A 15,019-nucleotide genomic window follows, 5' to 3' on the forward strand; every position below is an offset into this window, starting at 1 on the left:
AAAAAGTTTTTATAAACATCACAGCAAGTGACAGAGGGTTCCAAGTTCAAATTCAAGGTGGAGGGGGAAATGAACCAGCCCCCTCACAACCTTAGACAACTCAGCTGGACGTGAATTTGCAGAAGCAATGCAGGCAGAGAAAAACTGCTTCTTTGCCAACCGCACTGCCAGAACATAGATCCTCAAATGAGCTCTGTGTTACACCGAGTCTGCCTAAATATTATTTAAAATATATCTATACCACCCCAAACAAGCATCTCTAATTGTCTACCCTCTCTAGTTGTCTACTTCCGCAGTTCATCTGAATATCATGGGGTTGACTTTAATGCAGGTCAGAGAGGATGCTTAGGAGTGATTGTGTCTACCATTCTAGTAAGTTTGTTATTCCACATTTGCACCACAGCATCGACAGAATTACTAGCAGAGCCAGCTTGAAACCCTTCCAAGGCTTAGTGGAATCCTATTGGATCCAATAACCTTCTTTGGCAGACCAACCTAATGAGTCCTTCACCCCTACATTGGTGGACTGTGGCTGCAAGTCTTACCTTAACTAGATGGTGATCCATCCATGACAGTGGAGAGATAACAGGGGTCCCCACCCACGGGACACCACCCTGATCAGAGCAAAAGACCAAATCGAGTCTGTGACCTGCATCATGCATCGGTCCAGAGAGCACTTGGGATAGGCCAAAAGTCGTCATTCATTCATTCAATTTCTATAACGCCCTTCCAAAAATGGCTCATGGCGGTTAACACAGAGAAATAACATATAAGATAAGATGGATCCCTGTCCCCAAAGGGCTCACAATCTAAAATGAGTCACTGGAAGTACTCTGCTGGGATTGGATGAGGCCAGTAACTCTCCTTCTACTAAATAAAGAGAATCACCACATTAAAAAGGTGCCTCTTTGCCAAGTTAGCAGGGGTCATGGCCATGAACTCCTGAGCCGCCCCTGACAACCTGGTCTGAAAATGGACATTGAAGTCCCTCACCACCAACAATCTGGTCCACTCCAATGCCAACTCAGCAACCAGGTCTGTCAGCTCAGTTAACGACTCCATTGGACAACAGGGTGATCACTATACCAACAGCAATCCCAATCTATCCTTGGTCCCTAGACTTTGGAGCACACATTCAATATAGGCCAACTCCCTGACAGGGATCCTGATAAGGGAAATAGTATTCTTATAGACTACAGGCACCCCACCTCTTCACCCACATCCTCTCACCTGCTCCACCACGGAGTAACCATTGGGAGGAGCTGGGACCATACCGGGCCACTAGCCTCTCCCGACCAGGTCTCCGTAATGCACACCAGGTTGGCATCTTCATCCAAGATCAAATCGTAGATGATCTCAGGCTGATTTTGTACCAATCTGGCATTACAAAGCAATACGGTGAGGTTCTGTGGGTTGTTTCTTTGTTTTTTACATTTTATATCTCACTCTTCCTCCAAGGAGCCCAGAGCGGTGTACTACATACTTAGGTTTTCTCCTCACAACAACCCTGTGAAGTAGGTTAGGCTGGGAGAGCAGGAACTGACCCAAGGTCACCCAGCAGGTATCATGGCTGAAAGGGGATTTGAACTCAGGTCTCCCCAGTCCTAGTCCAGTACTCTATCCACAACACCACACTAGCTCTGCTCTCCAAGACCAAAGAGGTAGTAGGCCTGATAGAGGGGGAAACCACAATTATTAAATTCCCTTCCCCTATTATGACCTGCTGATCTGTCAGCACCAAGTCTTGGTTGATTACCCACAACTGGAATGGCTGCCCCAGAGATGCTCCCCACCTCTGGATGACCCAAGACACATACCCACAACAGGCTCAGCTAATCACAGGGCAGCAACAAAACAACAGAAGGGTCCCTACCAGGAGTCTGAAATAATGTATTGGCCCCACCCCCATTGGGGGCCAGCTTTGGTGGCCCACCTTTGGGCAATCTACACCAGAGACTGCACCTCCAGCAGAGGCTTCCTTCTTTTAAGGGCCACAGAGCCTGGAAAGCCCAATCAGCTGCCTCTCACATAGAAATGGGCAGGGCAATTAAGAAGGACAAGAAACCAGGGGGTGCAAACGGAGCCCTTCAGCAGAGCCTGGGGCTGGCCTGGCCACCCCAAACAGGGAAAAGGGGAAGGAAGGCAGATGGAATGCACACAAACCTCATCCTGACATCTCCTGTGAAGTGCCCACATCAACCTCCAGAAGAGGCTTCTTTCTTTTAAGGGCTACAGAGTTGGAAAAGCCCAATCAGCTGTCTCTCCATGGGCAGGGTTGGCCAGCTGCTCAGTCTTAGAGCAATTAAGGAGGACAAGCAAACAGGGGTTGGAAGTGAGCCCTTTGGCATATATGCAAGTATTATCATGTCTAAAGAGAGCCAGCTCTCTGGGAAAGAACAGAGAGGTGGCCCATCTCCATCCTGGTCTCACATTCTGGTCTTGGGTTGGGTTCTCCCAAGGCTCACAACGTGCATCTAAGTGCAAAAAGGCACATCTCTTGCTGTGGGCAGGTTTGGTCAAGTGAGATGTCATTCTTTCAGCTCCTCCCTCCCTCCCCTTCTCTAAGTTTGCGTTTCCTGCATTCAGTGCTAGAACCACTTTCACACTATCCACTTTTACCAGATCAAATGAATTCCACGGATTTTAGTTCATTGGCTTATAGGTTGAGGCTCACTTTCTTTAGTCAGTTAATCAACTTCTAGGGCATATTTGGCAACTTTGCCAAGGCTCTTGGGAATTTCAAATTGCAGCAAGAAACAGTAGATTTCAGCGAGGCAAGTTGACTATTTAATATAAGGCATAAACATCTTAGAAAAAATGCACAGGAATGGCTTCTCTTTTTTCTTCCTATAATCTTCCTCATTTTCCTTTTGTGTGAGCTCTTTCTGCATTTTTCACAAGTTCCATAGAACATGTTTCCCCACCACATTTGGGGACAAAACTGTAAAATTTCTGAACACATTCAGAGAAAGCCAGTGTTGCCACCTTCTTTATCAGCCTCTGCTCCTGTGCCGTTCACTGAAATCTATCCCATAGACATTGTACATAATGAAACATTTCCAGAGAGTTTACACAAGATTAAGCTTTTTAGCTCCTAAATGGAAGGGCTAGAAAAAACATCTCTTTCTTCTTGAGCAAGTTGCTGTTGAAAGCACAGGGGCAGCAAATTTAATAAGGAATTGGCAACCCTACATTAAGGAGAAGGGTGTTGATTCCAGCCCAGTGGAGAGAGAAAACCCCAGTGAAGCAGCAGTTCTGATCCCACAACTGCTGGGGCCAAAAGCAGAGATCACAAATCAAAAGTGTGAACCTGCTGGATCTTACCCTTGTGGTCATTGTAGGGTCTGCAGTTTTGTTATCAATGACAAGCAGGTATTCATTCCTGCTACAGATCGATCTCTAATACTGGGGTGTTTCGGTAATTGTAGCACCAGGAATATTGTTTATTTGACTCACTGTCCTTGTCCTGCTATTTACATCGGAATGAGCACTAGACCTCTGCGCACTAGAATGCTGGAACATTTATCCAGATTTAAAAATCGCAGCAGCTGCTGGGGCCAGCAGCAGAGGCAGAATACAAGAACATAAGAACCAGATGCCGCAGGGAAGCCTACAGGGAGGAGATGAGGGCATGCCCTCTCTCCTGCTGTTACTCACCTGCAACTATTATTCAGAGGCAATCCTGCCTCTGAGGCTGGCCTATAGCTCTCAGACTAGTAGCCGTTGATAGATCTCTCCTCCATGAAGTTATCCAAACCCCCTCTTAAAGCCATCCAGGTTGTTGGCTGTCACCACATCTTGTGGAAGAGAATTCCTCAAGTTGATTATGTGTTGTGTGAAAAAGTACTTCTTTTTGCTGGTCCCAAATATTTTGGAAATTTCATCGGAAGACCCCTGGTTCTAGTGTTATGCAAGAAGCGGGGGCAGGGGCGTGGCTATGGGAGAGGGGGCCGGTGTTCATCCCTCTCTCTGGCAGCCCCCCAGAGTGTGGGAGATAATGAGGAAAATAGGGAGGGGTGGACCTAGAGGGCCCTCAGGAGCTGGGGGCCATTGTTCTTTGAACACTTTCGCTCAGTTATAGCTACGCCCCTGGCAGGGGGTCTCTATCTCAACTTTCTCTACACAATGCATGATTTTATAAACCTCCGTCATGTCTCCCCTCAGTCATCTTTTAGTTTTGCATAGGGGCATTAAAATATTAACCATTTTGTTATCAATCTCTTTCCTAATGATCCCTAGCATGGAATTGGCCTAATTTCCCCTAGCTTGGAAAACTAGTCAGACTAGACATCAAAGAAGCCACACAAAATTATGGTGCAGCCACACTTGGTACTGCGAACAGTTCTGGTCACCATACCTTAAGAAAGACGTTGCAGAACAGAGCCCTGCAGCTCCGTGTCAGGGCCACAAAGCATGGCCCCTGATTGGGCACGGCCTGGGTGTTTTGAACCCCTTGGTCAATGGTGGCTCCCCCTCTGGTTTGGACATTTTCAGCCCCAACGAGCATCACTTTTCACTGACTTCTGCTGAACTGCATCTGCCATTTTTCTCAGCTAGGAGAGAGCCTTTTGGAGCTCTTTACAATCATTTGTCAACACCCTGAATCATTTCTTGTCATCAGCAAACTTGGCCACCTTGTTCACCCCAGTGCCAGATCATTCATGAAGAAAATTAAGAAGCACTGGTCCAAATTCAGATCCCTGGGGGATCCCACTCTGCACATCCTTCCAATGGAAAAACTGTCCATTTATTCCTACTCTGATTAATGTTCTTCAACAAGCTACCAATTCACCAGAGGGCCTGTCCTAATCCTATGGCCACTAAATTTGTTCAAGACTTGATGGTGAGGATCTTGGCCAAAAGCTTTTTCAAAAGCCCAGCTATACCATACCCACTGGATCACCACTCTCTCTATGCTTGTGGACCCTTTCAAAGAAGTCTAGGAGATTATTGGTGAGACAAGTCCTACCCTTGCAGATGGCATGTGGGCATGAGGCGTTGCCTTTATTAACACCTGAAAACATAGAGCTGTGCAGAGAGTGGGCAGAAGCAGCAGAGATGGTGGACAGCAGGAGGATTCCAGGGGAGTGTGGAGCTCCTGGAAGGAATGGATAGGGGACAACCTGGAGCCATTGGAGAGAAGGCAGCCTCAAGGCCAGGAGTTTACCCCAGCCCTCCAGGCAAGCTCCTAAGCTCACGGAGGAGCAATATCGTTTCTCAGGGGTGTAATTAACACGGAAGCACTGCATGAAGATGCTCAAAAAGCAAGCCACTTTTTGTAAAATTTCTACTCATGGGGGGGGGGGGCTTGTGAGTTTCCGTAAGGACTTCCCTAATACCCTCTTCACACCCTGCCCAGGAAGATGGGGATGCTAATTCATCTGATGAAGCCTAAACTCTGCATATGTTCAGAGATAGATTTCCCCTTCACTAATTCCCACAACACTCAGGGTGTAAGGCCTAATCAGGTCATTTTTATATTGAATAAATGCATAGATAGGTTAGCCATATTGTATCAGATAGGTGCTTGACATGGGTCTGTTTGCTCCACACAGTTTAGGCCATGATCTTAGCAACCACGAATAAGTGCCAAGTTCCCCTGTTCCAGCAAATTTTTCCACACTGTCAAGAGCAGCCCCATCTAGAGCTAATCTGAGGACAGGGGGGGCTCTCTCCCTCAGGGAGAGTGGCTCAGGCACAGCACACAGGAGGAGGAAAGGAGGAAGTTGATCCAATCAATCAATTTGACGGCACCTAGCATCTAGCAAAAAGAGGAACAAGCCGAGGTTCCCTTGGGGTATAGTATATTGTGACCGCAAGGGTCTGGCTGTCCTGTCAGTGTCTCAAGGCTGTTAGTTTTGTGACTGCTTTGTGTGAGAGAAGTAATTTTGCTGCATGCTGTATGCTGTGATTCATCTGAACATTGGTAAGAAAATAAATCTGTTTTTATTAAAAATAATCTCTTCATTCTCCTCGTGTCTTCCTGAGTCTTGGGATTCTTGACAGCCAGGACCATCAAAAAGGACCCACAGTCTCTCTATTATTGTGAGGATTTTTGGAGTCTTAAATTATTCCTGGTTGCAGGGATTTTGGAGGGTCAAAAATCTCTTACATAATCTCTTACATAAAAATCTCCTGCACATGCCAACCAGGAGAACCTTTCCACCAAGGATGCATTTCACCCAGGAGTTTTCCCTGTGGGTTGGTGTGGATTTGCTACGTAGCACTGAGTTTCCCACGCATAGCATCACTTTAGTTTACCTTGGGGCCAGACCGAGCCAAATACTGAGCGATGCACAGCACTGGCCAGGAGTCCTCTTCTTGCAAAGCAGCAGCTGCATCTGCACGTCTGCAGGTGGACTCGGCCCATGCCACCTTCTCCTCTTTGCATCTTCTCCATGCTTACTTCCTCATACCTAGGAGCAGCACAGGAGGCAGAGCAGCAGCAAAGCATCATGTCCGCTCCCAGCTTCTCTAGCACTGTGGAAGAACCTCCCCTCTGGCTCCCTCATTGGCCGGCACTCTCTAGCTTCCCTCCCCCAACTGGCTTCCAAGGTAGCATTGTGGAATGGGTCAGCCAGAGAGGAGTCAACGGTAGTGCCACCACTGCACATTTGAATGTTTGATATTAAATCTAGCCAACTGCTCCACAGAACCCCCCCTCCACAGATCAGGGATGCAGCTATAATTGACCAAAAGGGTTCAAAGAACCCAGGCCCCCAGCTCCTGAGGGGCCCCCAGCTCCCTATTTTCTTCATTATCTCCCTCACTCTGAGGGGCCTCCCGAGAGAGGGCAGGCCCCCTATCCCCTAGCTACGCCCTGCCAGAGACCATCCATTGTGCACTTGAAAAACACTGCACAGCACTTTTAAAGGGGGGGGGGGGAGAGGACTGGCTGGTAAACTAGAGAATGACCCCCCCCTTTGGGAAGAAGCCCCCCACTCCCCTGCCTGGTCTTCTCCACTAGACAACACTCTCCCCCTTCCTGGATAGCGTTGTGTGATGGGCAAGCCAGAGAGGAATTGATTGTAGCACCACCTCTGCAGATTTGAATGTTTAAAATTCAATTAACCCAACTGCCCCGGAGGATTCTAGGCCACTCCACCCTGCACCACACAGCCGTTTTTGAAAGAAAGAGAAAGAGAGCAGGAACCCTGCCTTCTGTTATAGATGGTGTCTGCCCCCAACCTTAGCAGCTCCAAGAGTATGAGCCACCATTTCTCACTTGGAGAAGGTAGCTTATGTATAGCTGAAGAGGATCCTTGACAGGGCAGGTTGCTACTGTTGGAAGTGAAGGACTCTGCGCTGGTTCATGCCTCAGTGACAGAGGGGGACAGACTAGTGAGTCAGAGGGCTAGAGAGGTCAAGACACTGGTCGTCCCTTCTCTACTGCTCTGACACTATCCCTTTGGTATGTAGATTGCTATTCTTAGGGACTTATTTACTTCCAGGCACTTCCTTCTTCCACGTCCTCCTTCTCCTTCCCTCCCTTCTCCCTTGCAACATGCAAGCTCCTGTCTCCGTGCACCATGTGTGCAGAGATGCATCCCTGTGCATCCAGCTAGCTAGCTAGATTAGAGATCCTATCTCTCTACTTTACTATCTAGAATGGAGTTCACTAATGAATACTCCTTATATTGATTGGAAACTATGAACTGGCTCCAAGTTATTTTACTCTCAGCATACAAGCATGCCTGAGCAGAATCCGCTGTGCTGTGCCTTTGTGCACTCTGCTCTATTAAAAGGGTATGTCTTACCAGAGAGAATTCCCAACATCTACTGAGCATCAGAGGTACACCTCGGTAATTATGGAGCCTGAAGCTAGAGGCCTTTGGAGGCCCCACTGCTGCAAGTTAAGCATCATTTCTTTTACCCATAGGTTCTTCGGAGTATAAACTATGCCACCTAGGACAGACTAAAGAGGATTTGGGGTGGGGTCCCCAGGGAGTGTGGAGGCCCTAGACCTAGACCTGGCCCCGAAGTCCAGGGGTAAGAGGACATCTGCTGAGCATGTGCCAGATGATCCATCTTTTCACCACAACAATCTAAAGTGGGGCAATTAATTGCATTGTTTAAACACACAAAAAGATATTAGGGGAAAGCATGTACTAGGTGTTCCCCCTGATCTAACACAGGTCCCTCTTGCCTAGGGACCAAGAGGCTGTTAGTTTGAATCCCTGCCGGTGTGCTTCCCAGAGTGTGCCTAGTAAATATATTATTAACAACAACATTTTTATACCACCCAAAACTTACGTCTCTGGGCGGTTTACAACAGGATAAAAACAAAGTAAAACATTCGTTAAGACAAAAGTGGGGTGTGGGGTGGGAAACACACACATTACAACAATGTAAAAAAATCAAAATAATATTTTAAAAGAGCATTAAAACCATTAAAACAACATTAATTAAAAGCCTGGGTGAAGAGATGTGTTTTAAAAGACTTTTTAAAAGCTGTCAGAGATGGGGAGGCTCTTATTTCACTAGGGAGCACATTCCAAAGCCTCGGGGCAGCAGCGGAGAAGGCCCGTCCCTGAGTGGCCACCAGACGAGCACAGCTGCAAGTCTGGTGCACGGCAGCTGCACAAATATATATTTGTACTCACCTATATCGGGCAACAGCAATATAGGGAGGTGATGAAAAGGTTTGTCTCATACTGCCTGGGAGGTGGCACTGGTAAATCCCTCTTGTATTCTACCAAGAAAACCAAATGGTTCAGTGGTCGCCAAGAGCTGACAACAATTCAACGGCAGTCTAACACAAAACAGCACTTCCTAAAGAGACTAAGCACCAATGAAGCAATTGACAGATTTTTGTCCTTTCCACACACTTCAGAATTTGTGGAGTTTGGATTTTATTAGGCAGTCTGTTGGTGTCACAGATCAAAATTTAAACTCCTATAAAGAGGTGATTTCTTCCCCTTAGTACCTTAAAATTGGCATGGATCACACTCAGACCCCCTTCTCCTAAACTGCCATGTTTTTCCAAATCAGTCTGTTGAACCATTTCCTAACCATGAACTCTAAGCCCTCCTGCCTGCCTGCCCCATTTCTGATAGTAATGGTAGAACGTGATTTGCCTATATCACCCTTGATATAGGGCCACTTCCATGGTTTTAGAAGACCTCCATGCCACCTGTGTGTATAAAGCGGGTATAGGTTGCAAATAGCAAGTGCTGGGTTGGGCCAGGCCTGCACAACTTGGGCCATCCAGCAGAGGTTGCCTACAACTCCCATCATACTTGACTATTGGCCACTGCGGCAGGGGATTATGGAGGCTGTAGTCCAAGAACAGCTGGAAGGACAAAGCTGTGCATCCTTGGGTTGGGTCAACACCTGGGAAGAGCTCTTGGCATCCCTCCCCAATTACTTGTTGCTTGGCAGCATCTGGCTGGCTGTGGCTGGAAACAGGACCACTTGAATCCAAACTGAGAAAAATACATCCAATTTTATTTATAAGCAGAGGAAATACATTCCAATCCTCATATTCAAAAATAATTTTTAAAAGCAGCAACCATTCCCGTCCCATTGCAACTGAATGCTGGAGGAAAAGACTTTCCAACTTCCCTCTTCTTCCTCATGAATTCACACTGCAGTTGCATTTTCCAAGATACAGGATTGGAGATATGATCAGATGTAGAATTCGCCAGGTGTCAGAACAGCCTACAGTGCAAGCTGAACAATGGGTCTTCTCTATTGGTAGGAAGCCCAGATCTCTCAGAAGATGATAGCTGCAATTTTTCCATCAATGCTAAAAGCTAGACGTATCACATTGTTCTCCCTTTTTAATCAAAACATTTCATAGTATTGAACCCAGCACACTAAAGGTCTCTATTAAAACCTTCAAAAATGATAAAAACTCATGGAATTCCTCACTGAGCAGCCTGTAAGAAGGCTCTGCTCCAAACCCTGAAGCTTCCAAGGCTCAGAAATGTAGGACACTCAAAAAACATCCCCATCCGCACCTCATAATGTAGTTGTATTGGGACAAACAGGCATAGTTTGCTTTGTGTGGATTCCATCAATAGAAGAGTAGCATGGGCTACTGAGGATCTTTCTGCATTCCAAGGGGCAAAGAACCTTTTTCTCCAGTGTGTATTCTCTCGTGGTCATTAAGACTTGATTTATCACCAAATATCTTGGTACAGTGTGAGCATTTGTAGAATATCTTTCTTCGATGGCTTCTTTCATGTGCATGAAGGCTCAACTTGTCACAAAAACTCTCTTCACCATCAAATAATGTCTGTGGTTTCTTCACTTCATGGGTTGTTTGATGAATAGTAAGATGATGTTTCTGAGCAAAGCTTTTCCCACACTGCAAGCATGCATATGGTTTCTCCCCAGTGTGGATTCTTTGATGTCTAGTAAGATTAGATTTCTGAGCAAAGCTTCTTCCACATTGAAAACATGTATATGGTTTTTCTTTTGTGTGGGTTCTTTGATGTCTAGTGAGATCAGTTTTCTGAGCAAAGCTTTTCCCACACTGCCAGCATGCATATGGTTTCTTCCCTCTGTGAATTCTTTGATGTCTAGTAAGACTAATTTTCCACCTGAAGCTTTTCCCACACTGCAAGCATGCATATGGTTTCTCCCCTGTATGGATTCTTTGATGTATAGTAAGATAAGGTTTCTGAGCAAAGCTTTTCCCACACTGCAAGCATGTATATGGTTTCTCTCCTGTGTGAATTCTTTGATGTCTAGTAAGGTCAGTTTTCAACCTGAAGCATTTCCCACAGTCAGAACACTTATATGGCTTCTCCCTTGTATGGGTTCTTTCATGGGAAATAAGGTGCCAGATATGAGAAAAGCTCTTTCCACACTGCAAGCACCGATATGGATTCTCTCCTCTGTGCATTCTATGATGCTTAGTAAGATGTGAGCAGCACCTGAAAGTTTCTCCACAAACTGAGCATTTAAATGTTTTCCTGTGAAGTGTTTGTTTTTTGTCAAGGTGCCTCACAACTCTTTTTCTCTTAGATTGGCAGGCTTTAGTGTTTTGTTTGGAAGTAGCCAAGAGTGCTGGAGGGTCATTGCAGAGTGCAGCCCCCTCCGGCATCAGTGGGGGAGGCTGGCAGGCTTCCGTCTCTAACTCCATGGAGTGCAGCAATGCTTTAGCCTTCAGCTGGCCTGAGGCTTCTGTGAGCAATTGCAGTCCCTCCATTCCCTCCAGGAACTCCTCCCTTTGGGCTTCCTGGGTCTGATCCTGTCTCTCCTTGTGTTCCTGTCTAGCCTGTTCTCTTGGTCTCCTTGGCAAGGATTCCTCCCAACTCCCTGCCTGGAAGTCATGAGGGGCGTCTCCAGTTTCTTCCGACCCTTCTCCTGATGGGGGGCCAGTTGGGTTTTCATCTTCCATAGGTCACCTTGACAAAATAGTTTCAGACTCTAGGAGGCTCCAGAATAAAGAAAAATGGCCCAGGCTAGTGTGCTATGGGTCTTCCTGGGAAAGCTGGAATGGAAGACAATGATTATAGGTAAGCAGTTGAGCTCCAATAGGAGAACCACAAATAATTTTAAAAATCCTTAACCAATCCTACATATATATTTATTTATTGAATTTATATACCATCTAGTATAGAAATATTTATGCAGCATACAGAATTTAAAAATAAAATATAAAACATTTAAATTGATTAAAAGATAACAATCATAATAGATAAAAGCGCACATAAAAATTTAAAAATTTGGTCTGAGTTGAAGGTCTGGGAAAATAGGTACGTCTTCAGGGTACAGATTTTTTATCTGCAAAAAAGTTGTTTAAAACATCACAGTGAATGACAGATGGTTCCAAGTTCTAATTCAATGTGGAGGGGGGATGAACCAGCCCCCTCTCAACCTTAGACAACTCAGCTGGAAGTGAATTTGCAGAAGCAATGCAGGCAGAGAAAAACTTCTTCTTTGCCATCCGCACTGCCCAGAGCATAGATCCTCAAATGAGTTCTGTGTTACCCCGGGTCTGCCTAAATATTATTTAAAATATATCTATACCACCCCAAACAAGCATCTCTAATTGTCTACCTCCTCTAGTTGTCTACTTCAGCAGTTCATCTGAATACCATGGGGTTGACTTTAATGCAGGTCAGAGAAGAAACTTAGGAGCGATTGTGTCTACCACTATAGTAAGTTTGTTATTCCATATTTGCACCACAGCATCGACAGAATCAGTAGCAGCGCCAGCTTGAAACCCTTCCAAGGCTTCATGGAATCCTATTGGATCCAATAACCTTCTTGGGCAGAGCAACCTAATGAGTCCTTCACCCCTACAGAGGTGGACTGTGGCTGCAAGTCTTACCTTAACTAAATGGTGATCCATCCATGACAGTGGAGAGATAACAGGGGTCCCCACCCACGGGACACCACCCTGATCAGAGCAAACAACCGAATCGAGTCTGTGACCTGCATCATGTGTCGTTCCAGAGACCACTTGGGATAGGCTCATAGTTGTACTTCATTCATTCTTTCTATTTCTATACCACCCTTCTGAAAATGGCTCATGGCGGTTTACACAGAGAAATAATAAATAAGATAAGATGGATCCCTCTCCCCAAAGGGCTCACAATCTAAATTGAAACATAAGACAGCAACAGTCACTGGAAGTACTCTGCTGGGAGTGGATAGGGCCAGTTACTCTCCCCCTGCTAAATAAAGAGAACCACCACGTTAAAAAGGTGCCTCTTTGCCAAGTTAGCAGGGGTCATGGCCATGAACTCCTGAGCCTCCCCTGACAACCTGGTCTGAAAATGGACATTGAAGTCCCTACCCACCAAGAATCTGTTCCACTCCAATGCCAACTCAGCAACCAGGTATTTCAGCTCAGTTAAGGACTCTGTTGGACAACAGGGTGATTAGTATACCAACAGCAATCCCAATCTATCCTTGGTCCCTAGACTTAGGAGCACACATTCAATATAGGCCAACTCCCTGACAGGGATCCTGGTAAGGGAAAGAGTATCCTTGTAAACCACAGCCACCCCACCTCTTCGCCCACATCCTCTCACCTGCTCCACCACAGAGTAACCATTGGGAGGAGCTGGGACCATACCGGGCCACTAGCCTCTCCCGACCAGGTCTCCGTAATGCACACCAGGTTGGTATCTTCATCCAAGATCAAATCATAGATGATCTAGGGTTGATTTTGTACCAATCTGGCATTATAAAGCAATAAAGTGAGGTTCTGTGGGTTGGTGGTTTTTTGGGTTTTTTTTTTTTTTTAACATTTTATATCTCGCTCTTCCTCCAAGGAGCCCAGAGCAGTGTACTACATACTTATGTTTTCTCCTCACAACAACCCTGTGAAGTAGGTTAGGCTGAGAGAGCAGGGACTGGCCCAAAGTCACCCAGCATGTATCATGGCTGAAAGGGGATTTGAACTCAGGTCTCCCCAGTCCTAGTCCAGCACTCTAGCCACTACACCACACTGGCTCTGCTCTTCAAGATCAAAGAGGTAGTAGGCCTGATAGAGGGGGAAACCACAATTATTAAATTCCCTTCCCCTATTATGACCTGCTGATCTCTCAGCACCAGGTCTTGGTTGAATCCCCACAACTGGAATGGCTGCCCCAGAGATGCTCCCCACCTCTGGATGACCCAAGACACATACCCACAACAGGCTCAGCTAATCACAGGGCAGCAACAGAACAACAGAAGGGTCCCTACCAGGAGTCTAAAATAATGTATTGGCCCCACCCCCATTGGTGGCCAGCTTTGGTGGCCCACCTTTGGGCAATCTACACCAGAGACTGCACCTCCAGCAGAGGCTCCCTTCTTTTAAGGGCCACAGAGCCTGAAAAGCCCAATCAGCTGCCTCTCACATAGAAATGGGCAGGGCTGGTGTTCGAGCAATTAAGAAGGACAAACTACCAGGGGGTGGAAAGGGAGCCCTTCAGCAGAGCCTGGGGCTGGCCAGACCACCCCAAACAGGGAAAAGGGGAAGGAAGGCAGATGGAATGCACACAAACCTCATCCTGACATCTCCTGTGAAGTGCCCACACCAACTTCCAGCAGAGGCTTCCTTCTTTTAAGGGCCACAGAGTTGGAAAAGCCCAATCAGCTGTCTCTCCATGGGCAGGGTTGGCCAGCTGCTCAGTCTTAGAGCAATTAAGGAGGACGAGCAACCAGGGGGTGGGAAGTGAGCCCTTTGGCATATATGCAAGTTTTATCATGTCTACAGAGAGCTAGATCTCTGGGAAAGAACAGAGAGATGAACCATCTCTATCCTGGTCTCACATTTTGGTCTTGGGTTGGGTTCTCCCAAGGCTCACGACATGCATCTCAGTGGGAAAAGGCACATCTCTTGCTGTGGGCAGGTTTGGTTAAGTGAGATGTCTTTCTTTCTGCTCCTTCCTCCATCCCCTTTTCTAAGTTTGAGGTTCCTACATTCAGTGCTAGAACTACTTTCACACTACCCGCTTTTACCAGATCAAATGAATCCCACGGATTTTAATTCACTGGCTTATAGGTTGAGGTTTTCTTTCTTTAGCCAGTTAATAAACTTCTAGGGCATATTTGGCAACTTTGCCAATGCTATTGGGAATTTCAAATTGCAGCAAGAAACAATAGAGTTCAGTGACGCAAGTTGAGAAAACCCGAATGAAGCAGCAGTTCTGATCCCAGAACTGCTGGGGCCAACAGCAGAGACAGAATACAAGAATATAAGAACAGCCCTGCTGGATCGGGCCCAAGGCCCATCTAGTCCAGCAGCCTGTTCCACACAGCAGCCAACCAGATGCTGCAGGTAAGCCTACAGGCAGGAGATGAGGGCATGCCCTCTCTCCTGCTGTTACTCCCCTGCAGCTGGTACTCAGAGGCATCCTGCCTTTGAGGCTGGAGGTAGCCTGTAGCCCTCCAACTAGTAGCCGATGATAGACCTCTCCTCCATGAAGTTATCCAAACCCCTCTTAAAGCCATCCAGGTTGTTGGCTGTCACCACATCTTTTAGCAGAGAATTCCTCAAGTTCATTATGCATTGCGTGAAAAAGTACTTCCTTTCTCTGGTCCCAAATAGTTTGGCAATTTCAGGGGAAGA

At 46.5% G+C, this 15,019-nt stretch overlaps 2 protein-coding genes across 2 annotated transcripts in view; both read right to left on the reverse strand.

The window, feature by feature from the left end:
• Positions 1–12,324, reverse strand: part of LOC128347151 (zinc finger protein OZF-like) — a 44,905-nt gene extending 32,581 nt beyond the window's left edge. Inside the window, exon 1 of the mRNA XM_053301341.1 lies at positions 12,287–12,324. The gene's annotated coding sequence lies outside the window, so the exon portion shown is untranslated. The remainder of the gene's footprint in view (positions 1–12,286) is intronic.
• Positions 9,427–14,064, reverse strand: LOC128347152 (zinc finger protein 664-like). Its single transcript, XM_053301342.1, has 2 exons — positions 13,953–14,064; positions 9,427–11,443 (listed from the first exon to the last, which is right to left on the reverse strand). The coding sequence occupies exon 2, from the start codon at positions 11,348–11,350 to the stop codon at positions 10,040–10,042; it is 1,311 nt and encodes a 436-aa protein (XP_053157317.1). The 5' UTR covers positions 11,351–11,443; positions 13,953–14,064; the 3' UTR covers positions 9,427–10,039.
• Between the last annotated feature and the right edge of the window lie 955 nt (positions 14,065–15,019).

This window comes from Hemicordylus capensis, chromosome 2 (genome assembly GCF_027244095.1).
Source record: "Hemicordylus capensis ecotype Gifberg chromosome 2, rHemCap1.1.pri, whole genome shotgun sequence".
NCBI classification, from domain to species: domain Eukaryota; kingdom Metazoa; phylum Chordata; class Lepidosauria; order Squamata; family Cordylidae; genus Hemicordylus; species Hemicordylus capensis.